Below are 27,621 nucleotides of genomic sequence, written 5' to 3'. Positions count from 1 at the left end.
TTGGACTTCTAGCCCTCCCTCCACGGGCTGGCCTCCATCCCCCATCTGCTCAGCTCCCTCCACCCCCTTGAGTCTTACTGCCCCGACTAGCTGCATGACCTTAAAGAAGGCACTTCCCGTCTCCATAAAATGAAGGACTAACGAATGGCCTGCTTGGCTCTGAGGTTCAGTGACCTCAACACATTGCCTGGCTGGTCCAGGGAAATCAGTGCCCAACCCAGAGTCCCCATCTCTAAGCTCCCTGGTCATTCCACTTGGCTTGGAAACCTTCTGCCAGCTGCCCCAGTCTAGCCCCCTCCCAGGGGCCATGCCCCCAACTCTGCCATACCCCTCTGCTATTGACACTCAGCCCCTTCCCGTCTCACTGTTGGATGCAGGACCCAGGCCTGGAAGCAGAGAGGACACTATGCAAGTGGGGCTGGGCCAGCGGAGGAGGTAGGGCAGGAGGGGCAGCAGTGTCAGAGGCCAGGAGAGCCCTGGGGGAGGGCCAGGGCCCTGCCTGCCTGAGGTCATGGTGGTCTGACCAGTCCCCTCTCCTGCCAGCTATGGAATGTGAAGCCTGGCCTGGGAGATATTTTGGCTGCACTTTGAGCCATCCCCGCCCCCTGGAACTCAGACCCTGTACACTCCATGCCATAACAATGACGACCACTTCCAATTGTTTCCTAGCTGGGGGGGTGGGGGTGGGGAGAGCACTTTGGGGAAAGGGGGGGAGCCTGGGGGAAATGCTTCTAGTGACAACAGCCCTTTCTAAATCCGGCTAGGGACTGGGTGCAGGTGGGGGTGGGGGGGCCTGCTGCCTGATATATACAGCCCCTGACCAGGTCAAGCTCCACGGCTCTCCCCTGTGCTCTGTCTTTCCTTGCTGCTCTCAGGTAGGAGCGCCAAGCAGGAGGCCTTCCTCTGGGATAAGGGGGCCCCAGTTTCAGGAAGGGACTCCTCTAGAAACAGCAAGCTGCATGCAGGGCTTCATGCAGAGTACAGGTCTGATCATTGAGCACACATGTGCAGGTCTAAACATGAGTGTAGGTGCCCTGGGAGTGGGAGGGCTCATGTGTTGGGAGTGTGTGTGGATGTCTATATATGAACATATGGGACCAGAATGCATTATGCATTAGAGGTGTGCGTGCGTGCATGTGTGTGTGTGTGTGTGTGCGTGCGTGTTTTGTGTACAAGCATGCAGTCTCAATGCATGGTGAGGGAGGGTATGTACCTTACTGCCTAATTAAGATACAAAAATGTCAAGTGGGAGACATGTTTATGATCATGCCTGAGGATAGCTGGTCCATTTGAGGGGAGGGAGAAGAGGATGGCAGAGAAGAATTACTTAGGAAGTACATATGCTTCAAAGCTAGTTCTACGGTGTCCGTAATGAGTGACTACCTATATCCATGCACGTGGAGGTGCTTGTGTGCACATTCAGAAGTCGAGACTGCTACAGCATGTGTACACCCTGCAAAAGGAGCTCACAGGCGTGTGGTGTGCCTGACCCAAGTGTTTGTATACTTGAGAATGTACAGTGATATGGGCTTATTTATACTGGACAAATACTTAACATGCGTGTCTGTTGCCCAGGCATGATGGCACAGTGGGAGAGATGTGTGTGCCAAGGTAGAGGAAGGAAACGTGTCTGTATGAGGCATGTGTGTGAGCAGCGGGCATATGTGTTCATCAGAGGACATATGGAGGCTTTTGGCTGTGTGATGGGTGTGCCTATGAGAGGATGCCCACAAGGGTCTCCTCTCTGAGAGGGTCTACCAAGACTGACAATCAAATGGGAACAGAATGGAAGAGAACTAGATTTAGTCATGAGACATGGGCTAAAGGCCTGGCTCCACCACTAAATAGTTGTTGTGTGTTCTTGGACAAGAAAGCCTCTTAACCTTGCTTTCTTCATCTGTAGAACAGGGTGAAGACTGAGTAAGAGAGTGTGCATAAAAATGCTTTGTAGACTGTAAAGGACTGAACATATGCGAGCATTAGTTGTTTCTCAGGTGGCTCAAAGAAGGCAAGTTTCACTAGATGAGTATAGGCAAGGGAAAGACCATCTCCAGGTGGGAGGAGGATGAATGGACATCAGGAAACTGTCAGAACTATTGCCCAGGAGAAAGGGCAACAGTGTTTAGAAAGCCAGACAGAGGACAGGACCAGAGAAGCTGGCCACCACTCCCCACCTGTTTTCAGACCTAGGGGAGGGGCAGGTGCTGAGGGGCAGAGCCAGAGAGCAGCAGGGAGTTGGCCCTGACACAGCCTTCCCTCTTTCCAGGTCCCCTACAGGCTTGAGCCCCTTTCATCTAGTACACACATTCGAGAAACTAAGGTAAGGAAAGCGGAAGATGGAGTGTGGGGGAATCTGGGAAGATTGGCCATGACAGCCCCAAAGCCAGGCATGGGACTCTGTTTCTGCCTTGTCTTGGGGAGTATGTCTTGGTAACCAAGAGCTCCTTGCCTGTGACTAGAGAGGAGGTGCCAAGGAGGGACAAGGATAAGAGATGGATGGAGTTAACTTTTTGCTCCCATGAGAAGCCCAGAACGCTCCTCCCTCCTCTAGGAGAGCCCCAAGCTGAACAAAAGTTAGCCTCCCTTTCTGCCTGACAGGTTTGCTAGGCTATTACATGGTTGAGGGATAAGCTCAGGGAACCAGGGACTCACGGTGACCCCCCTGACTCATGAGTACGGTGCTAGGCTCTGGGGCTCCCACTGAAACAGAGAACCCAGGGAAGGGAGTGGAGGGTGGGCGGACAGGAGGGCTGCCAGCATCTTCTCCAGCTCCCACCCACTGCAGGCACAGCCATGGTGGATGCGGAGATGGCCGCCTTTGGGGCCGCCGCCCCCTTCCTGCGAAAGTCAGAGAAGGAGCGGCTGGAAGCCCAGACCCGACCTTTTGACCTCAAGAAGGATGTCTTCGTGCCTGATGACAAAGAGGAGTTCGTCAAGGCCAAAATTGTGTCTCGAGAGGGTGGCAAAGTCACTGCTGAGACTGAGCATGGCAAGGTGGGCAGCAGGGCTGGTATGAGTGGCCCTCCTGGACTCCTCCCATAGCTGGGGTACACAGAGAGGGTTGCCACCAGGACCCACCCCATGCAGACCTGAGGACAGTCTGATTTCCCCTTCCTCTGGGCAGGGATCCACACCTGCCAAATAGCCCTTCTCCTTCCCAACATCCCGTCTGTCTTCTCTATGATCACCGGTGCTTCTCTCTTGAAAACCACTGTCCTAGAACTCACCTGACTCCTTTCTGGGAGGAGGGAGGGCTGACCGTACGGCCTGCATGTGGACTGTTGCAGACAGTGACCGTGAAGGAGGACCAGGTGATGCAGCAGAACCCACCCAAGTTTGACAAGATCGAGGACATGGCCATGCTGACCTTCCTGCACGAACCTGCCGTGCTCTACAACCTCAAGGAGCGCTATGCCTCTTGGATGATCTACGTGAGTGCACCCTCCAGGACATCCTCTGAATCTAGTAGCTTCCTGGTCTGCACAGGCCTGCCTCCTGGAACCCCAGGTTTCTGTTCTTTGTGTGCAGCCATTACAGCACTCTATCTGGGCCCCTGCCTCCCTGGTTCAGTTCTAAGACCCCCCCAGGCTGGGATTACTCAGATTTAGTGCTTTCATAGATTTTCCTTTCTCCTCTTCCCCTCCTGGAATGGTTCTCTAACTCTGAAATCTGCCATCCTCCCCTCTTCATCACCAAAAACTCAACCCTCCTTTTCTACCCTAGACCTACTCGGGCCTCTTCTGTGTCACCGTCAATCCCTACAAGTGGCTGCCGGTATACAATGCAGAGGTGGTGGCTGCCTACCGGGGCAAGAAGAGGAGCGAGGCGCCGCCCCACATCTTCTCCATCTCTGACAACGCCTATCAGTACATGCTGACAGGTGACAGGCCTTGACTGGAGGGTTTTCTGGGGAACCCCATGGGAGGGAATGGGCTTATTGGTTTGGGCCACTGGGAGATGCCTGGAGAGAGGCAGGGAGGTGGGGTGGTAGGGTGGGTGGATGCCAGGCAAAAGCATCCTGTGTGGCTCCTGATTTTTCCTCCCCACTTTCTTCCAACAGACAGAGAAAACCAGTCCATCCTGATCACGTGAGTGTACCTCCTACCCTGGTCCCTTCCAGAACCTCCCTGACCCCAGCCCCCATCAGGGACCCCAGATCCCATCAAGGACCCGCCATTCTCTTTTCCCTCTACCTTCATGCCAGCTCTTCTTTCTCCAGTGACCTTTACCCTTGCCTTTGCTCCCCTGCTTCCTTTCTGCTTCCCACTCCTGTGGTAGTTTTCCTCTCTCCTTCCCTTCACTCTCTCTCCTCCAACTCATGGCTCTCTTATCCATAAGCCCAGAGTCACCGTCACCGTATCTTCTTCCCCTCCACACTTTCTTTCATCTTTCCCCATTCTGCCACGCCCACCGCCCCCCATTCTTTTCCAAAATGGCCCAGGCCCATTGCCTCATGTTGACCTTGCCTAGCTAAGACCAGAAAACCCGGCATTTTCCTGTCATCCTTCCTGGTGCTCTCCCTGACACCATGTGTGTCGGAGTACAGCTGTGTGCTTGGGATGCACGTTACCCGGAAGCTCCTGCTTCAGGGCTCCCACTGTCAAGTAGGACCAGACATTCTCTCCTGACTTGAGGCCTGTTTGTCTCAAGCGATGTCTGTTCATTGCCTAATGAGCCCCTGCCTCTCCCGACAGTGGGGAATCTGGGGCAGGAAAGACTGTCAACACCAAGAGGGTCATCCAGTACTTCGCTGTTATTGCCGCCATTGGGGATCGCAGCAAGAAGGAGCAGACCCCAGGGAAGGTAGGCCTGTTGTCCTCCACGGGCCTGCACTGCAAAAAGGGAAGGGGAGACCTCTCACCAGCCATCCTTCCTGACCTCTGCAGGGCACTCTAGAGGACCAGATCATCCAGGCCAATCCTGCCCTGGAGGCCTTTGGCAATGCCAAGACAGTCCGGAATGACAACTCCTCCCGCTTTGTGAGTGGTCCCTGACCTTGGGTTTGGGACTTGGGCTGGTGAAGGGATGGTGTCAAACATGAGCCTGGCCTCCACTCGTCACCACTCTCCTCCATCTCTCTAGGGGAAATTCATTCGAATCCATTTTGGGGCGACCGGAAAGTTGGCGTCTGCAGACATAGAGACCTGTGAGTGCCATGAATCTGCTAGGACTCAGCTTGAGCTCACCCTCATTCTAAGTCATCATGATCCCAACCCGTCTCTCTCCTCTCTCTGTCTGTCTGCCTTTCTGTCTCTGTCTCTTTTGTGTTTCTAGGTCTATATATTTGTCTCTCTCTGAGACTCCCTCTGGTATTTCTCCACCTCTCTCTCTGCATGTCTGTATGGGAACCTCTCTCTTTGTCTCTCCCTTTCCCTCTGCCTTTTGCTTGCTATGCTTATCATTCATTTCCCTCTATTTCCTTGCACTTAAATCCCAACATTTCTCTTTTTTCTCCGATTACTGTTCACAGACCTTCTGGAAAAATCCAGAGTTATTTTCCAGTTGAAAGCGGAGAGAGACTATCACATTTTCTACCAAATCCTGTCTAACAAAAAGCCCGAGCTGCTGGGTGAGTCAGAGCTACCAACCGAGACCAACTATCTCCATGGCAACCTGGTCCCCTCTGCTTGAGGCTGCTTGCTAGCATGCCCTGGGTTTATGGCACTGCTGGATTCAGTTCTGTGGGATGTGGGACCACATTAAGCCTTGTCATGTGCTTTCCTGCAAGTCCTGTGCTGTGGTAGGCAGCCCCAGCGAGAGCCAGGGGGTTGTGCCTCATCCTAACCACATCTTTTCTTCCCAGACATGCTGCTGATCACCAACAACCCCTATGATTATGCATTCATCTCCCAAGGAGAGACCACAGTGGCCTCCATTGATGACGCTGAAGAGCTCATGGCCACTGATGTAAGTGTGTGAGAACCTGGTTGAGAGGTGAGGGGACAGGCAGTGAGGGGTAAATGAGGCCAGTTCAATGGCTCAGTAGGAGAGCTGAGACACTGTCTATCTCTTATTCAAAGTGGTATGGCCCTCCCCATGGGGCAGAACAAGACTTATGACCACTATGTGTTGGGAAATAGGTGTGATGAGACAGTGGTGGCCAGTATTTGATGTTCAAGCAAAAAGGGCTGAACACCATGAGACAGAGAAGCAGACAAGACAAGAAGCAAGGCATCACCCAGGGAAGAGGGGTAGGTCATGGCAGTCACCATGGGGCTGGGGCAGGCTGTTAGGTGAAGACCATAGATAGGTATAAATGGTTCCAGCAGGGAAGCAAGTATAGGGCCCAGATGAAGGACAAAAGTAGAAATCATGAGTGGGTAAACAGGGCAGCTCCAGAGGACAGTTGTGACCACAGATGCCAGATCTGGGGCAGTATGCACACCATCTTGCTCTTGTACTGCCCATCTTGGTGTTGGAGTTTCCTACCGGGTATGGGAGTATCAGAAGCCACAAGGATTCAGGAAAGAAGCTCTGTCTCCAACTGAAGCAGGATCTCATTTACGTACCATACTTCCTATTCCGGGGTCCACCAATATGGGATTTGCCTACAGAATGCCTTTGATGTGCTGGGCTTCACCTCAGAGGAGAAGAACTCCATGTACAAGCTGACGGGTGCCATCATGCACTTTGGAAACATGAAGTTCAAACAGAAGCAGCGAGAGGAGCAGGCTGAGCCAGATGGCACTGAAGGTAGGAGTCTGGATGCTGGAGGGCAGCTGTGGAGTCACTGAGGGCCACATCTGTAGAGGAGTCAACCCTTTACCAACTTGGCTGCCTGCCCTCTCCTTTCAGAGGCTGACAAATCTGCCTACCTCATGGGGCTCAACTCAGCTGACCTGCTCAAGGGGCTGTGCCACCCTCGAGTGAAAGTGGGCAATGAATATGTCACCAAGGGGCAGAATGTCCAGCAGGTGGGTCATCTTTAGGAGATAAATGGGGAGGGTGCTGGAATGCTGCACTGGGGGCTTTGGAATTCACTGTCCCCACTAACTCTGCTCATCTGGGTCTCTCCCTTACCTTCCAGGTGGCATATGCCACCGGGGCACTGGCCAAGGCAGTATACGAGAAGATGTTCAACTGGATGGTGACACGGATCAATGCCACCCTGGAGACCAAGCAGCCACGCCAATACTTCATAGGGGTCCTGGACATCGCCGGCTTCGAGATCTTCGATGTGAGTTGGGGGAGCCTGGGTGTGGGGGGAACAGTAACTCACTCATTCGCACCTGTGACCATCATGGCCAGGAGTGGGAAAGGCGGTGGGGCTCAGCGGTGATAAACACATCATCCTGTCTTCCAGTGGGGGCTCCCTCTCCCTGGCCTGACAGAGGAGGGGTCCGGCCACACTCCTAACTGGGCTGGGGCATAGGCCTGGGCTGACCCCACTGTCCTCTCAGACCTCTGCCTGCCTGACCCGCTCCACCCCTGCCCCCCCGCAGTTCAACAGCTTTGAGCAGCTGTGCATCAACTTCACCAACGAGAAGCTGCAGCAGTTCTTCAACCACCACATGTTCGTGCTGGAGCAGGAGGAGTACAAGAAGGAAGGCATCGAGTGGGAGTTCATCGACTTTGGCATGGACCTGCAGGCCTGCATCGACCTCATCGAGAAGGTGCTGCCTCCACCTGCTGCCTAAGCTACCCAGTCACGCCCTACATGAATGCCCCAGACAAAATGGCAGCCCTTCTCTCTGCTGGGGAACATGATCTCGATCCCAAGCCCTAGTTTCCAGAGTCCTGTGTTGTCCTGACCACCCAGGACAGGATGGCACAGGAGAGCCGAGGTCCCAGGGGCTTGAGAATGGACACAGGGAGGACAGGCAGCTCCAGGAAAGCCTCTCATATCAGTATGTTTAAAAGCCCTGGTTTAACCTGGTTTGAGCATGGGTCAGGGAAAAACAATGTATCTGTTTTCAACCCCAACATCTTAGGGATCTGGGCAATGCAGTGGTGTGTAAAGCACCTAGAGTATCCACATTCCCAGACTTTCACAAAAGTCCCTCTGAAATCACACAAAATCTTCCACCTTGGGAAAGCTTAAACAGGTGCAAGTTTGTAAATAACTGTACTGAAAGCTAAACCTGATACCTTAACACCCAAAAGAGGCATCACCATAAACAAATACTGACCTTAGAGTAGGATCCATCTGCATCTGCATGAAGCATGCTCAACGATGTTTTCCCCTCGACCCTCAGCCCATGGGCATCATGTCCATCCTGGAGGAGGAATGCATGTTCCCCAAGGCCACTGATATGACCTTCAAGGCCAAGCTGTATGACAACCACCTGGGCAAGTCCAACAACTTCCAGAAGCCACGCAACATTAAAGGGAAGCCAGAAGCCCACTTCTCCCTGATCCATTACGCCGGCACCGTGGACTACAACATCCTGGGCTGGCTGCAGAAGAACAAAGACCCACTCAACGAGACGGTGGTGGCCTTGTACCAGAAGTCCTCCCTCAAGATGCTCAGTAACCTGTTTGCCAACTATGCGGGTGCTGATGCACGTAAGTAGAGACTGGGGCTCTGGGGACTATAAAGCAGCGTTTCTGACCTGGTTCTGAGACAGGTTCATTGCACATTCCACCACTTTTGTGTCAGGTTTGCCCCCAAGGGGTACAGGATCAGTGAGATAGAATGGGGGTGGAGAGGCAGAGGCCCCCATAGTGAAGACCCTCACCTGGTGGCCAAATGCCTGCAAAGACATAAAGAGAGCCTGTGATTGTCCACCCCCCAACTCTGGCCTCCCACATGCACTCAGGCCCCTTTCCTTGACTCTCCTTCCACAGCTGTTGAGAAAGGCAAAGGCAAAGCCAAGAAAGGCTCATCCTTTCAGACTGTGTCAGCTCTGCACAGGGTGAGTCTGTGAGCCCAGCCCCCACCCAGCTAGGCTCCCCAGCACCCACCAGCCCTGCTCCTACCCGCCTTTCCATCCCTGACTCCCCTGTCTCCTCCTTCCCTTGTGACCCCTTTTCTTCTTTGTCTTTCTTTCTTTCCATTCTCTCCCCCTTTGTGGGCTGCCCTCTCCTCTCCTCTTCTCCCATCTCAATATCTCCCTTTCCCTCTGGTCTCAGGCTGTCCCCTCCTCCATGTCCTCCCCAACATTTCTTCATTCTCTCCATCTTTCTTTCCCTTCCCTCCTCTCCTCTCCCTTCCCTACATCCCTCTCCTTCACCTGCATTACTTTTCCCTCCTGCACTTTGGGCCACAGGAAAATCTGAACAAGCTGATGACCAACTTGCGCTCTACACATCCCCACTTCGTGCGTTGCATCATTCCCAATGAGACAAAGTCTCCAGGTGAGCCCCAGAACTTGCCACTCCTGGCCACATGCCCCAGGCCCCGGGGACAGGGCCTCCTAAGCCATCTCCTAATCCCCCACAATGGTGGTTTCCAAATGACATTCTCCTCCCATCCCCTATGAGATAGTAGACTACTCCCACCCACCCCCATTTCCTTGCATTTGCAGTGTGATTCGGGGGCCATGTAATGCACTTAAATGGGCATCGCCTCATGTCATGCAGCCCCCCAGTGAGACATTTAGAGATTGTTTACCCTTTTTTGACTGATTAGGAGTTGGAGTCTCAGGGGCCTGGATTCAAGGCTTGGCTAACTCTGCTCTGGTCAGCTTAGTGACCTTGGTGAAGTCCCTTAAACTCTCTGGGTTTAACTCCTCTGGGATTAATTTCTTCTCTAGAAAATGGGATATATTTGCCCTGGCTACCACCTATGATAATAAACACAATATAAAATACAGAATGTGAAAGTCTTTTGGTTACCCTTAAGAGTATAGCTAGGAAGGGGCGCCTGGTTAAGCAGTCAGCTAAGCATCTGGCTTCGGCTCAGGTCATGATCTTGCGGTCTGTGAGTTGGAGCCCCACATCAGGCTCTGTGCTGACAGCTCAGAGCCTGAAGCCTGCTTCAGATTCTGTGTCTCCCTCTCTCTCTGCCCCTCTCCTGCTTACACTCTGTCTTTCTCTCTCTCTCTCAAAAATAAACAAAACATTAAAAAAAATTTTGTTAATAAAAAAAAAGAGTATAGCTACGAACAAAATGAAAAAAAAAAAAAACAGGACCACTTTCCATTATTAAATGACTTGCTAAGGTTATGGACTAGTGAGTGACAGAGCGAGGATCAGAGCCCAGAACTTTTGGCTTGGTCCAGTACTCTCCCTACACCTTCCTCCCCCCATCTCCTGCTGCAGGAGTGATAGACAACCCCCTGGTCATGCACCAGCTACGCTGTAACGGTGTGCTGGAGGGCATCCGCATCTGCAGGAAGGGCTTCCCCAACCGCATCCTCTACGGGGACTTCAGGCAGAGGTGGGTACAGGGTCTCCCAGAGCTCAGGAAACAGGGGGAGCCTGGGCAGTCCACAGGTGGCCCTGAATACTGTGGGCAGAGCAGGTCAGCACAGAACATGGGTGACTCTGGGCACCTCCTTCTCCAGGTATCGCATCCTGAATCCAGCGGCCATCCCCGAGGGCCAATTCATTGACAGCAGGAAAGGGGCAGAGAAGCTGCTGGGCTCCCTAGACATTGACCACAATCAGTACAAGTTCGGCCATACCAAGGTAAGGGAAGGGAGGAGACAAGCTGGTTACAGAAAGACTTCTCTCGTCCTTTGGCTTCTCACCTCGTACCTCCTTCCCTTTGACCAATCATCTTAGGACCATCTCTGAATGGCATGCTTCCTTCCCTGTGAACCCTCCAGCACCACCCCCATCCCAGCTCTAGCTGCCATTGACCTCTTCCCTCCAGTTCTTTCCTAGGGTGTCACCCTCCTTAAAATAACCCTCTCTTCTTTCCCCTCCTGGCCCATCCACCCCTCGCCCACAGGTGTTCTTCAAGGCTGGGCTACTGGGGCTGCTGGAGGAGATGCGTGACGAGAGGCTGAGCCGCATCATCACCCGCATCCAGGCCCAGTCCCGCGGTGTGCTCTCCAGAATGGAGTACAAGAAGCTGCTGGAACGCAGGTGAGAGCTTCAGAAGGAGGCTCCTGACCATCTAAGGCCAGGCTGGTTCAGGGGCAGTGTCAGGAGAAAGCTCACTGAAATTTCAAGCAAGCAGACCAGCAGGAGGGGCTCCTACAGACCCAGGGTGTGCTTCACGGCCAGAGCGGCATAGAGGAAGGAAGGGCCATTACTTAGGAGTCAGGGCCTTAGGTCAGGAAGGAGAGAGGGGACTCTCTCACCACCCCTTGTTGGGCCCCTGCAGAGACTCCCTGCTGATAATCCAGTGGAACATTCGGGCCTTCATGGGGGTCAAGAACTGGCCCTGGATGAAGCTCTACTTCAAGATCAAGCCACTGCTGAAGAGCGCAGAGACAGAGAAGGAGATGGCCACCATGAAGGAGGAGTTTGCACGCATCAAAGAGGCGCTGGAGAAGTCAGAGGCTCGCCGCAAGGAACTGGAGGAGAAGATGGTGTCCCTGCTGCAGGAGAAGAATGACCTCCAGCTCCAAGTGCAGGCGGTGAGGCTCCTGGGCCTTTGCTAGCTTGCCTGCCCTGCTCAGCCAACATCTCCCACACACCCTGTACTTGCCTGCCTGGGGCTCACCTTCTCCTCTCATAGGCACAGGATTCTAGGGTCAATACTTCAAACACCTCCAAGGAGGTCCCTCCAGAGAATGAATGGGAAGGGGAAAAGAACTACCTTTTAAAAACAGACTTTCCACCTGGATTCAGCCTGGATCCACAGCTTAATAATTTTGTGACCCTGAGAAAACCACATGTTATCTTTGAGTCTCAATGACCTCATCTCTGGATGGGGGATAAAGCTGCCCATCTCACTAGGTTGTAAATATGTGAAGTGCTGGCATCTGCAAATGTAGTGTCTTCCCTTCAGTGGAGTAGACCAGAGGAAGAAGGCCAACTAAAGAGACTTCTGATTCCCTTCCTCTCTACTTCCATCCCCCAATGTTCCCATCATATTGTCCTGAAATTCTTCCCTACCTCATTCTTCTGAGGTTTCTCTCAGCTGGGATATCCTGGAGCTGCCCTCCTACAGTGAGGGCTGAGCCTCTCCCTCCCTGCATCTGTTAGGGCAACCACCCCACCCACTGATCAGCCTCCCCTCTATGCCTTGTCCTCAGGAACAAGACAACCTGGCTGATGCAGAGGAACGCTGTGACCAGCTGATCAAGAACAAGATCCAGCTGGAGGCCAAGGTGAAGGAGATGACAGAGAGGCTGGAGGACGAGGAGGAGATGAATGCAGAGCTCACTGCCAAGAAGCGCAAGCTGGAAGATGAGTGCTCTGAGCTCAAAAGGGACATTGATGACCTGGAGCTAACGCTGGCCAAGGTGGAGAAGGAGAAGCATGCAACAGAGAACAAGGTGAGGGCAGCTCCTTCTGGCTCCAGCCCAGGTCTCCTCAGGATTCCCAAACCACAAGGTGGTCCTGGTCCTTGGCATTGGACATCCCCATAGACATCTCCAGGCTGGTGACCTGTGACCCTAAAGGGGATGGGGGTCTTGGTTGGCAGGTGAAGAACCTGACAGAGGAAATGGCTGGGCTAGATGAGATCATCGCCAAGCTGACCAAGGAAAAGAAGGCTCTGCAGGAGGCCCACCAGCAAGCCCTAGATGACCTTCAGGCCGAGGAGGACAAGGTCAACACCCTGACGAAGGCCAAAGTCAAGCTGGAGCAGCAGGTGGACGATGTAAGTAGATTGTCACAGGGCCTAGATATACCATGTCCATGTCCATGTGTATTTGTGTGTGTGTGTTTAGAAGGATGGGATTGGAGAGTATTCCCTCCCCTGATAACTTTCTAAAAGGGAGCTGGGGAATAGCAAAGGGGAAGAGTGATCAATTATGAGTTATCCATTTCATCCTACTGATATGATCAACAGTAGAGATGGGCTTCCTTTTCTCGATTTAGGGTCAAGACTTTATATCTCTACCTTCAACCATAGGATTAGAGAGATATCACATAAAAAGTGATAAATTAAAAAAATTTTTTTTCAACGTTTTTAATTTATTTTTGGGACAGAGAGAGACAGAGCATGAACGGGGGAGGGGCAGAGAGAGAGGGAGACACAGAATCGGAAAGAGGCTCCAGGCTCCGAGCCATCAGCCCAGAGCCCGACGCGGGGCTCGAACTCACGGACCGCGAGATCGTGACCTGGCTGAAGTCGGACGCTTAACCGACTGCGCCACCCAGGCGCCCCAAAAAGTGATAAATTTCTTTGGGAATTTTGTGAGACTCCTCAAGGAAGATCTTTGGACCTCTAATATTTTAGGCAGGATCTGGTCCTTAGTGATCATTGTTTTGCAGATAGTTCTCTGTGCATATGTCCATGGGCTCACTTATCACCCCATGTTATCATTACTGAAGTATCTGTCTCAGCCTTAAGACCAAAAGCTGCCTTTAGGTAGAACTTGGATTTATTCAGGGTTGTGTCTAAAGTGCCTAGCACAGGTCTGCAGAAGCTGAATGAATGAAGGCAGCTTTGGGGTTTCAGCACACAGCCATTCATTAAATATTTATCAAATGGTTACTGAGCATCCCTCTATACCAGGCACTCTCCCAGTCCTCTCGCCCACTCTGGGGAAGCTTTTCTGAGTCCTGGACATTTCTTAGGATTCCCTAACCCTGGAGTGACTGAGCTTCCAAATCACCAAATCAGGACGATTGGTCTTACGGGGCACACTGGTCCTTCTCTCCACCAGCTGGAGGGGTCCCTGGAGCAGGAGAAGAAGGTACGCATGGACCTGGAGCGAGCAAAGCGGAAGCTGGAGGGCGACCTGAAGCTGACCCAGGAGAGCATCATGGACCTGGAGAACGACAAGCAGCAGCTGGACGAGCGGCTGAAAAAGTAGCGTGCTCCCCTCCCTGGTGCCCTTCCTCCCCCTCAGCTCAGCGGACTGTTCTGCCCATGACAGTACATGCTGCCCCAAGACACCCGCCCTCAGAACCCCACGCAGGCTCCATCAGTGGCTACAAAACTGTGGGCAGAGGCGTCCAGGAAGAGGGTCTTCCTCCCCCAGACACATGTAGCCAGGCCCCGCAGTCCTCCCTGGCAAAAACTTGAACTTGGATCCCTCAAACCTTTTCTTCCTGTTGGGGAGTGAAGAGATGGAAAATAACAGCTCACCTCCTTTTTCACACAAGTCTCTTTGGAGACCAGTTGCTTAACACTGAGGAAGGTTCCACACAAAAGCCTCTCAGGAAAGGCTTTTCAGGTCCTTCACAGAGAACCTGGAGGACCACAGAGAAGCGGGTCAGCTGCCACACTTGAGCAGTGCAGGGTCCTATGAACTTGTGGATCCAATCCTTATTGCAAATTCTACCAACATTGTATAGATCCACTTTCCACACTTGGGAAACTGAACCTGCAGGATGTATTTGGACAATCAAGGATCTTATGGTGCTTTAGGGTCAGGATTTTGAAAGGCTCTGAGAGTTATCATGATTATATCCTCATTGGGCTTGCTTCTGTTCAGGAATCTTTACACTTCTCCAGACACAGCATTTGTTGAATGAACTAATGACTATATCATCCCATGGACCCTCAAACCACATTCTAATAATGGTATTTTGAGGCCCACTTTACCAAAGCATAAATGAAGGTTCAGAAAGGTTAACCAAAGGGTCTAAAGTAACAGTAACAGAATTAAAGGCCATCAGAGCAAAAAGGGGCCTTTGAAACCATCTCATCCAATGCCTCATTCTATAGAACCACAGAGAGGAAGTCCCACAGAGCCCAGGTCTTGTCACTCCACCTGCGATGCTCTGCCAATTACATTTCTTCTTGGACTTCAGCCCTTCAGCATGTGTTACATTTTCAGGGACTCTACATCAGCCCCAGACGCTATTTTTCTAGTGAAATCCTGCTCTTCATTTTTTGTATTACCATTTCCAACCACTGGTGGGCCCTCCAGGTGCCCAACCAACCTTCCTCACCTTACCCTCCCCACTTCTCTACAGGAAGGACTTTGAACTGAATGCCCTCAATGCCAGGATTGAGGATGAGCAGGCCCTCGGCAGCCAGTTGCAGAAGAAGCTCAAAGAGCTTCAGGTGAGGTGTGGGAGGCCTAGGCTGGAGTCACTGGGCTGGCTGTCAGCCTCCTCGACCCCCTCCTCCAGGATGTCCTCCCCAGCATTACAGGCACTTGCTATGTGTCCATGAGGGGAGATGCTGAGCTACACCAGCACACCCATGAAGCACCCCTTGGAGGGGCTGGGATGACATAGGAAGAGACCTTGAAAAGGTCACAGGTGTAGGAGGCAGAAATCCTGGCTTCCTGTCTCAACACTGGCTTAGCTGGTGACCGCGGGGAGCCCACTCCAGATCTCTGAGTCTGTGTGTCTCCCCTGTTACCAATGGCTTTTAAGGTCCCTTTAGCCCTGACAATCTTTGACTTGTATTCTTACCCTAGAGAAGACACCATGTGAGGTCTTTAGATAAACATGGCTCTCTCATTCTAAACTTTTGATAGTTTTGCTCCTAAACTGCTTAAAATATCCCTAGAACATAAGTCTCTTTGTCCCTCTTAAAGTGTGAGCTTCAACCCCCTGTCCTTCCAACAGACAATGTATAATGTTCGGGACTGAAGGAGGGCTAGCTCAGCAGCCAAAACATCTTCCCTAAATCTTTTATTTCCACTTCTCTGCTGATAGAACTGAACTGACTTGCTATTCCAGACAGGCCAGGAATGTTCTGGAGCCCTGGGGTGGGGTCTGCAGGCGGTGGGTCTGAGCTTTCTGTGTCCCGGCCCAGGCTCGCATCGAGGAGCTGGAGGAGGAGCTGGAGGCCGAGCGCACCGCCAGGGCCAAGGTGGAGAAGCTGCGCTCAGACCTGTCCCGGGAGCTGGAGGAGATCAGCGAGCGGCTGGAAGAGGCCGGCGGGGCCACGTCCGTGCAGATCGAGATGAACAAGAAGCGCGAGGCCGAGTTCCAGAAGATGAGGCGGGACCTGGAGGAGGCCACGCTGCAGCACGAGGCCACGGCGGCGGCCCTGCGCAAGAAGCACGCCGACAGCGTGGCCGAGCTGGGCGAGCAGATCGACAACCTGCAGCGTGTGAAGCAGAAGCTGGAGAAGGAGAAGAGTGAGTTCAAGCTGGAGCTGGATGATGTCACCTCCAACATGGAGCAGATCATCAAGGCCAAGGTGGGCTGCCCGCTCACCCTCCTTGCACCCAATTCCCTCCACCCACCTTCACTTTCTGTGCATGTCTTCTCTCTTCTCTGATGGTCCAGTTTCCCACCTCTCTTCTTCCACCCTGTTCTCCCATCCTCTCCCCACTATGCCTCTCCTCTTCACTTCTGTACATGCACCCCTTACAACCCTTCATCCACCGTATCCACTCCCCTTCCTCCCTCAGGCTAACCTGGAGAAGATGTGCCGGACCCTGGAAGACCAGATGAATGAGCACCGAAGCAAGGCCGAGGAGACCCAGCGTTCTGTCAACGACCTCACCAGCCAGCGGGCCAAGCTACAGACCGAGAATGGTGAGCCCCCCTCCACCTCCCCCATTTCTAAGCCACCCAGCCTTAGGGAGACACTCACATACGTGTACACACACACACACACACACACACACACATCTCCAAAGAGTGGGGCCTAACAGTTAAGGGAAGGGTTGGGGAGAGAGGTGACTGACCTTCCGGAGTTGAGTGTGCCTGGGTTCTTCTCCAGGTGAGCTGTCCCGGCAGCTGGATGAGAAGGAGGCACTGATCTCCCAGCTGACCCGAGGCAAGCTCACCTACACCCAGCAGCTGGAGGACCTCAAGAGGCAGCTGGAGGAGGAAGTTAAGGTGAGGCCGAGACTCAGGCCACTAGGTCCAGGCAGGGAGCAAGCAGGTCCCAAGAATGAGGCTTGCTGTTTTTCATTGTTCTCCCATTTTCCAAAAGGAATAATAGCCCAGAGCCTACCACATGCTTCCTAAATCTATTGCCCAGGCTGAGGCCCTCTGCCTTTCTGTTGCCATCTCTGGAGAAAGAGGGGCATGGGATAAGGATGCCTGGGTTGGGGAAAGTGAGGCAGAGAAGAGGAAATAAACTAGGGAGGAATGATTGTCTTGGCTGGGCACAAGTATGGGGTGAAGGAACAGTACAAATAGGTCTTGGGATTAGGAGGGCAATCTGAAAACTAGAGAAAGAAACTAGGGGCACCTGGGTGGCTCAGTTGGTTAAGTGCCTGACTTCAGCTCAGGTCACAACCTTGTGGTTTGTGGGTTTGAGCCCCATGTCAGTCTCTGTGCTGACAGCTCAGAGCCTAGAACCTACTTCAGATTCTGTGTCTCCCTCTCTCTCTGCCCCTCTCCAGCTCTGTCTCTCTCTCTCAAAAATAAACATTTTTTAAAAATTTAAAGAAAAGGGGTGGAGGAGAATATGACTTTTTTAAAAAGGCCAGGACTTCCATCGTAACCTGTCCCTTAGAGCTTGGTAATCTTGGGGGAACCACCTAACCTCTCTGAGCCCCCGTAAATGAGGACGAGGTCAATAATGCCTGCTGCAGTGAAGAGCAAGGAGTGGTGGGCATGACACATTGTGTGAACTGTACAATACTATATGGACACGCTTTGTTATTAGTCCTCAGTAGACTTTTCCGGGTCCACGAGGGAATTAGAAATAGGTGAGGTCCCGGGAGGATGGAGAAACTAGGGTGAGCATGTGGGCGCTGTCTGGGGTTGTACTTTGGAGAAAGCTGAGCCCACCTTCCGGTTCCCACCCCTCCCCAGGCGAAGAACGCCCTGGCCCACGCACTGCAGTCAGCCCGACACGACTGTGACCTGCTGCGGGAGCAGTACGAGGAGGAGACGGAGGCCAAGGCTGAGTTGCAGCGCGTCCTGTCCAAGGCCAACTCGGAGGTGGCCCAGTGGAGGACCAAGTATGAGACAGATGCCATCCAGAGGACAGAGGAGCTTGAAGAAGCCAAGTGAGTCCCGGGTGGCCTGCCTCTCACTGAGGCCTCTCTGCAGGCAGGACACAACCCTGCCCAGACCTGGGAAGATTCTGCACCTTGGGATAGACGTTTGGCCAGGTTTTGACAACACAGGAGAACTCTGTCTGGGGGCCCCCCACTTCTTTCTCCTCTCAGGGAAGCTTTTTGCTCGCGTTATGTTTCTCATCCGAATATAAGACGAACAAAAGGTTTGTCTGAGGGCAGAGTGCTCCCACCTGGGGCAGGGTGCTGTGGTGGGATGAGGGATGCGGGGGGAGGGGGCGGTGTTGTAGTAGCCCATACGTCCTCCATGTCTGCAGCATACAGGCTGGCCCAGGGTCAGGGGAGACCACCTGGAAGGCCCTCTTGGGTTCTGTGGGTCTTCACAACCTGCCACGAAGACCCTCTGCCTGCCCGGCTCTCAGCCCCCTGGGGCCTGTCCTCAGCTTTTCCAACAATGCTTCTGAATTTTCAAGGATTGTTTTCTAGAACACTCACGTTGTTTCCCCTTGTCCAAATCTATACCCTCCATCTTCCCCACCCTCTCCCATCTGCCACACCCCCACTGCCCCGGGCAGGAAGAAGCTGGCCCAGCGGCTGCAGGATGCCGAGGAGGCCGTGGAGGCCGTCAACGCCAAGTGCTCATCCCTGGAGAAGACCAAGCACCGGCTGCAGAATGAGATCGAGGACCTGATGGTGGATGTGGAGCGCTCCAATGCAGCCGCCGCAGCCCTGGACAAGAAGCAGAGGAATTTCGACAAGGTGGGCCCGAGCTGGGGGCCGCAGCCAGGGACGGAGCAGGGAGGCCAACGTCACCGTGAAGACTGGGACCTCCTCTTTGAGGGCAGGGGAGGAGGCTGAGCCCAGCCCAGGGACCTGGGCAGGCCCTGGAGCGGGGCTGGGGCGGGGCTGGGGGCCACGCAGTGAGCCAGGTCCCCGCAGATCCTGGCCGAGTGGAAGCAGAAGTATGAGGAGTCGCAGTCAGAGCTGGAGTCCTCGCAGAAGGAGGCGCGCTCCCTCAGCACAGAGCTCTTCAAGCTCAAGAATGCCTACGAGGAGTCCCTGGAGCACCTGGAGACCTTCAAGCGGGAGAACAAGAACCTTCAGGGTGCGCTGAGGCCTGAGAGACCACGGAGGGGCGGGGGGTAGTGTCCACATGTGGTGCCACCCAGGGGCTCCAAGATGTGTGCTCCACATTTTGGACCACAGCAGCCCCCAGCTGAGTGGCCCCGTTGCTTCCACAGAGGAGATCTCCGACCTCACTGAGCAGCTGGGTTCCAGTGGAAAAACCATCCATGAGCTGGAGAAAGTCCGCAAGCAGCTGGAAGCTGAGAAGCTAGAGCTGCAGTCAGCCCTGGAAGAGGCTGAGGTGTGTGTGTGTGCCAGGTGGCGCGGGGTTGGGGGCGGGGCGGAGCCGAGCCCTAGGCTGTGGTCCCTGTTCTCATCTCCCTGTTGTCTGTTTTGTTCACTGTTCCATCCTTAGAGCCTAGAACAGTGCCTGGTACATAACAGCCACTCAACAAACATTGTGGAATGAATGAATGAATGAATGAGTGAATGGACAGGTCACTCTGTTCCTTCACACAAACATTTTACCCATTACATCTTAGATAAGATTTCCCATTTCCACTCCCCTCTCCTTTCCACCTCTGCCTTCCACTTCAGCATTTTTTTACATTCTGAGCCTGATTGCTGTCGGTTTCCTTGGCAACACCTTTCCTTTCATTTTCCTCTTTGTCTTCACAGCTCGCTCTCCTCTGTGAGGGTCTGAATCACCTTCTCTTAGGCCTGTTTTTTTTTCTTTTAAATTCACTTTTCTTCTCCCTCCTTCTGCTTCTTTGACTTAACCACTTAATACCACTCTTGAACTCACTTTTTATCCATGATTTATGGACAGACCCCTGCCTATGGCCCTGTGCCCTGACTGTCTGCCTTGGACCCTCTCTCCCCACCTTCTTCCAGGCCTCCCTGGAGCATGAGGAGGGCAAGATCCTCCGGGCCCAGCTGGAGTTCAACCAGATCAAGGCAGAGATCGAGAGGAAGCTGGCAGAGAAGGACGAGGAGATGGAGCAGGCCAAGCGGAACCACCTGCGGGTGGTGGACTCGCTGCAGACCTCCCTGGATGCAGAGACACGCAGCCGCAACGAGGCCCTGCGGGTGAAGAAGAAGATGGAGGGCGACCTCAATGAGATGGAGATCCAGCTGAGCCACGCCAATCGCATGGCCGCTGAGGCTCAGAAGCAAGTCAAGGGTCTCCAGAGCTTGCTGAAGGTACATGGAGACTCCTGACACAGGAAGTCACCTTACTCAGAGACAGACTGGCCTCCATGTGGCCAAGTTGGTGGTGATGTCCCCTGGCCACTGCAGAGACATCTCACAGGCCCTCCTGACCCACCATATTGGGCTCCGCACCGGCATCCATCCTAGTGTAACAGCCTTCCGATGGGCCCAGAGGCCAGCCACTCTCTCATGCCCACCCTCCTGATCTGCAGGACACCCAGATCCAGCTGGACGATGCGGTCCGTGCCAACGACGACCTGAAGGAGAACATCGCCATCGTGGAGCGGCGTAACAACCTGCTGCAGGCTGAGCTGGAGGAGCTGCGGGCTGTGGTGGAGCAGACGGAGCGGTCTCGGAAGCTGGCGGAGCAGGAGCTGATCGAGACCAGCGAGCGGGTGCAGCTGCTGCACTCCCAGGTGAGCAACTCCCCTGGGCATTCCTGGAGGGAAGCACGGGCTGGCCGGACTCAGCATGTGAGGTTTGGAAGCCACCCATGAATGCTCAGTACTTTTCATGCTCTGCCCACCTTGGTCCTCAGAACACCAGCCTCATCAACCAGAAGAAGAAGATGGATGCAGACCTGTCCCAGCTTCAGACTGAAGTGGAGGAGGCCGTGCAGGAGTGCAGGAACGCCGAGGAGAAGGCCAAGAAGGCCATCACAGATGTGAGTGACTGCTCCCCTTCCTGCCCCCGCTAAAGACATGGGGCCCTGGGTCCAGGCCAGGCCACTGTGCCGTGGCAAGTTGACTCTGTAGCTGCGTGAGTCTGAGGGCCTCGGGAAACAAACGCCACGATGGGAAAAAGGTGATCCTCAAGGGACAAGAGGCCCCGGGCCTCTGTTCTTTTACATGTGTCTCCCGTCCCCAGGCTGCCATGATGGCAGAGGAGCTGAAGAAGGAGCAGGACACCAGCGCCCACCTGGAGCGCATGAAGAAGAACATGGAGCAGACCATCAAGGACCTGCAGCACAGGCTGGATGAGGCCGAGCAGATCGCCCTCAAGGGCGGCAAGAAGCAGCTGCAGAAGCTGGAGGCCCGGGTGCGGGAGCTGGAGAATGAGCTGGAGGCCGAGCAGAAGCGCAACGCGGAGTCGGTCAAGGGCATGAGGAAGAGTGAGCGTCGCATCAAGGAGCTGACCTACCAGGTGCGGGCGTGGGGGCTGCTCTGCAGCTGGACCCTCTGCACCGTGACCTGAAGCCAGGGAGACACCACCACGAGGGATGAAGTGCTCTCTCGTAGCCTCCTCCAGGACAAGCAGTGGGAATGCAGCCCCTGGCTGCCCCATTTCCACCCTGCCTAGCTGTCTTCTACCCGAACTGTCCCCTGGCTAGAGTTCAGCCTCTGAGCCCCCTGGCCTAGGAGCTCTACCTCCAACCTTCACCCTCCACCTGTCCCCTGGGGACAACACTGAGAGCTCCAGACAGAGCTCACCCAATGCAGATTACCAGAAAGCAAATATGTTGCCAAATTCTGGTTGGGTGCCATGACCACCAAAATACACGAAAAATACACCAAAGTCATTGAACAAACCTCAGAATTTTTTGTTTACCTATAGAGATATAGACTTTAGCTTTCCATTATGTTTTCTAGAATCAGACTCCTAATTAGATTTTGTTTTTGCTCTAATCCAAAAAGTTACCATCTCTCTATACACACGTCATGCTGGGTTCTAGAGCAGGAGAGTTTTTCTCCATGGGGCCCCAGGACCCCTAAGGGCCTGCTCCTCAGAACAGTGCATACACATGAGCTTGTGCACAATTTCAGGAGTCCCAGCAGCTCCCTAGACTCTCTCCTGGCACAACCATTAAAAAATTATAATTTTTATGGTAAAAAAATTATTTTAAAAATAATTTAATTTAATTTAATTATTTAATATTTTAATTTAATTAGTTACTTTTTAAATTTAATTATTAAATTAAATAATTTTTTACCATAAAAATTATAAGGAGGGTGCAAGTGTTTGTTGGGGATTAGAACGTAGAATCGGGTGAGGATGTTACATTCAGGGTAACGACCATGGCGGGGGAGGGGTGCGCTGCCTCCAATGAGTGTGCCCTCCTCACTCCTAACCCTGCCCCCTGACCCCCAGACGGAGGAGGACAGGAAGAACCTCCTGAGGCTACAGGACCTGGTGGACAAGTTGCAGCTGAAGGTCAAGGCCTACAAGCGCCAGGCCGAGGAGGCGGTGAGTAGCTCTTCTGGGAGCCTGAGGGAGGAACATTGCTGAGCCAGTCCTCCAGGCTGGGAGGCTGAAAGAATCTCTGGCCTCCCCTCACCTCATCCTCCCCCCCTCCAAACCCCCCTGCAGGAGGAACAGGCCAACACCAACCTGTCCAAGTTCCGCAAGGTGCAGCACGAGCTGGATGAAGCAGAGGAGCGGGCGGACATCGCCGAGTCCCAGGTCAACAAGCTGCGGGCCAAGAGCCGCGACATCGGCACCAAGGTGGGTCCCTCCTCTGGGCCCCACTAGTCACCGCATGTCAGCACACCTGCCAACATCAGCGTCCCCCAGACAGAGCCCCCTCACATCAGGGATGCTTCCTTTTCATTCATTCCCCACAACTGAACCGTGAAGCCACAGAGGGTGAGGTAATGCCATCCTCTGTGATTTCTAAGATTCTTCCAACTCCAACTTTCAATGTTTTTGTGAATCCCAGCCCTAAGGTGTTCAGCAACCCTAGTAGGTGCCAATTTGTATATATCCACTGTGTCTATGTCTCAATTCAACTGCTGGCCTCCTCTTGTTTTCCACCTAGTTTAGGCCTACAGCCTTGTAACTCAGTCCTAAAATGGACATCCCAGAGGACTCCTTTGTCCTTGCCCAGGCTTATTCCCTCTGGCTGACCTCAGAGCACTGCCCTCCAGCCCTCGCTCCTCCACACCAGCCCTTAGGACACATCCCTCACATGGGGGCCTCCCTCAGGCCCAGAGCAGTCCTCCACCCCATCAAGTGCCCCGTCTCCCCTTTGTTTTCTGTGCCCATCCCTGCCCAAACCCCACCTCCCCATAGCTAATTTGGACTTTGTTTCCTTTCACAAGGGCTTGAATGAGGAATAGCTTTGCCACATCTTCTTGATCTGCCCAGTCCCGAGGGTGCTGACGAAGCTTCCAGTTCCAGAGTCTATATAGCAACCCCTTTGGATGAACCAGAATAAAGCTATTTTCTTTGAAGCCAATACCCTGCCTTCAGACTCTTCTTCAAAGCCTGCCAGCCATGGGGACATGAACGGGGTCAGGGGGATAGGGGATGGGAATCCAGGAGAGAAGGGGCGGCTTTATACACAGCCCAAGGAGGCCTTCCTGGAAAGCTGTGAGTCTCTGAGCATCCTTGGTGCAGGACTGACCCAGACGCTCCCCTTCACCTCCTTCTCAGCAGGTGACACCTCTCCTCCCAGTCCTCTCCCTGGCCCAGAGACCCTCAGGGTTAAGGGAAATTTAGGAAAACCTTTAAGTCTTGCCTAGAGCAGGCAGAGCCCATCAGCTATGGACTTATATCCCAGCTGATTGACACTACCCCCCACCACCCCTAACAGCACCAGGCCTGAGCCTCCAGGAGGAGGTTTAGTGTGTAGGGGTACCCTCTGATGTGTGGGGTAGTGACTTCTAAGTCCCAGTCTACAGCAGGTCTCTGAGAGTGCACACGGACTCATGTCTGTAGCCCATCATCCTTACAGATGCAGCCACCTCTGTCTCTAAGCAACCTAAGTCCAGGGCGCCTTCCTCATCACAGTCAGAACTGTACCCTGGGCCCACCCTCCTCTCCTCCTCTCCTCCTCTTATCTTCCTCTTATCCTCCTCTCTCCACAGCACTTCTTTCTTCTCCTTCACTTCTTCTTGCTGTATCTTCCTTTCCCAAGATCCTCTTCACCTTGCTTGCTGGAAGATGGAGGATCTTTGGCCCATTTATGGCCAGCCATATGGAGGGGAGGCAGACAGATAAGGGACTGTGGAGAGGAGAGTCCCAAGTGAGCAGGACTCTGGGGAGGGGAGGGTGGGCGGCCAGAGGGCTCGGGAGTGGAGAAAGGAGCAAGCCTCTCCCCAACTAAACAAGCCTGGCCCCCTGGAGTCACTGCCACACCTGGGCTGCTTAGAGAAGGCCTGGCCCTATGGATCACAGCATCTTGCAAGGAATGGGGCAGTCAGCCACCCACTGGGAACCCCAGAAGGCCTGGCTAGCCCTGGACTGAATCTCCTGCACCTTACCACACAGCCATCCCAGCCAGGCTCCTGGTCACCCCTACTCTGAGCAGCCAGAAAGAAGGCCTACTCCAGGAAGAATCAGAGAATAGAAGGACAGGGAAGCAGGGAGAAAGGGGATAGGGAAGGAAAAAGGAAAGAACTGAGGAGGGTGACAGACATCAGAGAGAGTGGGGAGACTCAAGAAATCGAGGGGGCAGAAGACGAGGAGAACCAACAAAGAAAAAATACAAGTAGTGAGGAGGCCTTCACGGGTTCCCACCCTTCTCTTTGAGGCCCCCTCCATTCACCTGCCCTAGGACCACCTGGGAACAATGAGGAGATTGGTAGAGAAAAGGGAGATGCAGGGACACCCTGAGGACATAAGCTCCCAGAGCAGAGAAGAGAGGCTGGGGACACAGTGGAGACCACATGGTGAACAGCAGCAGAGCCTGGCAGCCGGCAGTAGGAGGAGAGAGAGGAGGAGGGGGCTGATGGGTGGGAGAGCAGAAGGGCAGGGTGGGCCTTGAAGACAGATGCTGCAAGAGCTGAGGGAGGTGACACTGAGCAAGGGAAGAAATCCGGGTCACCTTCAGATGTGAGGTAAATCAGCAAGGCCAGGAATAGTGACATTAGAGAGGGGTGGACAAAGACCTCGGAGTGAGACGTGGAAGCAGAGAAGAGACAGGCAGAGGGTGAGCGGAGGTCGAGCTGAGAGAAAGCAGAGACTCTTGGAAATGCAGGCCTGGCAGACTCCAAGTTGGGCAGAAACCTGGCACCAGGGAGAATCGGAGGCCAGGTCCAACTTTGAGACAGGGAACCAGGCAGAGGGAAAGGGAGATCAGACAGAGACAGACGGAGATCCAAGGAGCCAGGCACAGGGAGGTGACCCGGTGTCCCTCACCTGTGGCAGGAGCCTCCATCCCATGCCCTTGTGCTCCAAGACTTCCAGCACAATGAAGAGCTCTGTAGGAGGCAGATGAGGGAGGATGGAGCACAGGGATGGATGTGAGAGCCTGGGGCTAGGTGGGGACCTATCAGGAAGGAAGAGGAGGGCAAATGGACCAGACAGGGGGGCAGAGCCCTGGAATCAACTTAACCTCTTCCCTCTTCCTCCTTCCATTGGAGACAGTGGGCGCTGTCAGCCTACCCTTCACCTGTCACCTCTACTGAGTCTGGCCTGCTCAGGACACAGGGTTCCCTGAGGACAAAGCCTAGTCTTTGTCAGCTGGACCTGACCCAGCCTGACCTGGTGTTCTTAGTCCCTTATCACATCCCCAGGGCAGTGGGAACCAGGCAGTGACGCATTGGGTTAACCCCCCAGCTTGCACACTGGGGCCTCAAGTGACCTAGAGCTGGGAACAGGTGGCCTGCGTCCCTTGGGGGTAACATTTTGGTGTATGTACCTGCAGGAGATGTGGATGTGGAGTTGACTTAGGTCACTCCCAAGGACACTAGGTATAGGGTATAAGTCCTATGGAGATGGGTGTGTATCCCTGAGTCTAATAATGGGGGCAGTGGAGGGTCCTAGGGAGTTGTGGATCTCGCAGGAGAAACCAAATATTCAATGGACACCTCTCCTACCCGGAGAAACTGACCCTTGTCTGTCCTACCCACCTCCACACTCTAGAGCTATATTGAGAGGTGACAGTGGATGGAGTGGGAGGGGGGAGCTGGGAGAGTGTTCCTGCATGTGAGGGTGTGGGGGAAAGCCAGAGCAGGGGAGTCTGGCTTTGTTTCCTGAACACAATGTCCACTTAATCATAACAGGCAGGCCTGCTGAAGACCTGACACCTACTGCCTCTGAGAGGGGGCATCACTGGAGGACAGGGTGGGGGCCCTTGAGGGCCTGGGATTTGGGATGCCCACAAAGAAGGGCATTGTGAGTATGAGCCCCAGGACAGTTGGGAGGGGACACCAGAATTCTCCCTGGGGAGAGGAGGACAGACTACAGAGCCCCCCCCCAACCCCCCCCCAACGCCACCCCCACCCCCTGGAATGTAGAGCCTGGGGCCCAGCTGGTGTAAATCCCTGGGCCTGCCAGGCGCCCTAGCCAGCCTCAGCAGCACCTGCACCCTCTGGCAGCCCAGAAAGGCGGAAGGGAGCAGCCCCCCACCCCCACCCCTCCTCCCTCAGGCGCTGGGATTAATGCCTCCTGTCTCTCCCCACCCCCTCCCTGCCCCACACCAGGACCAGAGGGTGGCAGTGGAGGGTAAAACTTCTGCGTGTGAATCTGGCTGTGCAAATGTGTGTGTTGGTGTGCACAACAGCAAGTAGGAAAATCTGCGATCATAAGCATGTAAAATGTGAAAAATCTGCATGTGTGTGGCTAAGAATGCACATGGGTGTGCGGTGGTCAAGTCAATGTGTGAGGGTACTGGACTGTAGATCTGAGTGCAAATCTGCTATGGTGGCGTGGGAAAATTCCTTCTTTGAGAGGATAGCTGGTGGCCACCATATCAGAAGCATCAGGGGAGGGGCTGGGCAGCTTCAGATGTGTCCCCAAAGCAGTACAGCCTCAAGTCTCCAGGAGGACACCTGCCTGGAGACTTGAGGAACAGAAGGAAACCAGGTACTGCATTTGTGCAGAGAAAGAGCAGCACAGACGTTTGTTTCCTGATAAAAGGAAACTGAGTCATGGAGCTGGGCAGCAGATTCCTTTTCTTGGGCATCATGGCTCCAGCTCCCAGCCCCTGGCACTGTGGGACTGTAGGTCAGAGAGGGTGGGGAGATGCTCCTAGCCTGGGGCTGTGTGAGGACAGGCCAGGGTGGAAATGGGTAGGAGGGAGGGGAGCCCATGTCTGGGGGGCAGGGGACATGATCTGGCCTGCAGGAGAAGGTGACTCTTGCCCAGTGTGCTCAACTCACTCTTCAGGTTAAAAATAACCAAGGTAAGGGCCTGGTGGGCAGGGGCGGTTGTGTGAGAAAGTCCTGTCTTCCTACTATCTGCCCATCAGTTCTTTGGAGGGAAGGAATGTGCCCAAGGACTAAAAAAAGGCCCTGGAGCCAGAGGGGCTAGGGCGACAGACCTTTCATGGGCAAATCTAGAGGCCCTGCTGTCCTCCTGTCACCTCCAGAGCCAAGGGATCAAGAGAGGAGGAGCTGGAAGGCAAGAGAGGTGGGAGGGAGGGTCCCTCCGGAAGGACTCCAAATTTAGGCAAGGGGTGGGGGCAGCGGGATATAAAGGAGATGGCTCCGGAGGACAGACAGACCTACTCCTCTGAACCAGGTAAGAGGCTCTTTGGGGGCCTTTGTGGTCAACCCTCAGAGCTCCC

At 53.9% G+C, this 27,621-nt stretch overlaps 1 protein-coding gene across 1 annotated transcript; it reads left to right on the top strand.

Moving 5' to 3' along the window:
• The first annotated feature begins 801 nt into the window (after positions 1-801).
• Positions 802-23,346, top strand: LOC131516956 (myosin-7). The gene is made up of 40 exons (XM_058738536.1): positions 802-875; positions 2,267-2,320; positions 2,786-2,994; positions 3,288-3,431; positions 3,724-3,880; positions 4,061-4,088; positions 4,695-4,803; positions 4,887-4,979; positions 5,083-5,146; positions 5,471-5,569; positions 5,804-5,907; positions 6,555-6,693; positions 6,796-6,914; positions 7,028-7,177; positions 7,443-7,613; positions 8,196-8,505; positions 8,788-8,855; positions 9,210-9,297; positions 10,204-10,321; positions 10,449-10,572; positions 10,838-10,974; positions 11,216-11,471; positions 12,093-12,335; positions 12,485-12,661; positions 13,674-13,819; positions 14,932-15,022; positions 15,725-16,114; positions 16,329-16,455; positions 16,643-16,761; positions 17,689-17,885; positions 18,470-18,653; positions 18,834-18,999; positions 19,136-19,260; positions 19,854-20,162; positions 20,384-20,587; positions 20,710-20,835; positions 21,039-21,314; positions 22,260-22,355; positions 22,479-22,613; positions 23,210-23,346. Exons 3-40 carry the CDS (start codon positions 2,794-2,796, stop codon positions 23,225-23,227), a joined length of 5,808 nt encoding a protein of 1,935 aa, XP_058594519.1. The 5' UTR covers positions 802-875; positions 2,267-2,320; positions 2,786-2,793; the 3' UTR covers positions 23,228-23,346.
• Positions 23,347-27,621: the final 4,275 nt, after the last annotated feature.

The sequence above is a fragment of the Neofelis nebulosa genome, chromosome 7 (assembly GCF_028018385.1).
Source record: "Neofelis nebulosa isolate mNeoNeb1 chromosome 7, mNeoNeb1.pri, whole genome shotgun sequence".
Lineage (NCBI taxonomy): Eukaryota > Metazoa > Chordata > Mammalia > Carnivora > Felidae > Neofelis > Neofelis nebulosa.
Note: the sequence above shows the minus strand (reverse complement) of the source record. Positions and strands in the feature narration are given on the sequence as shown.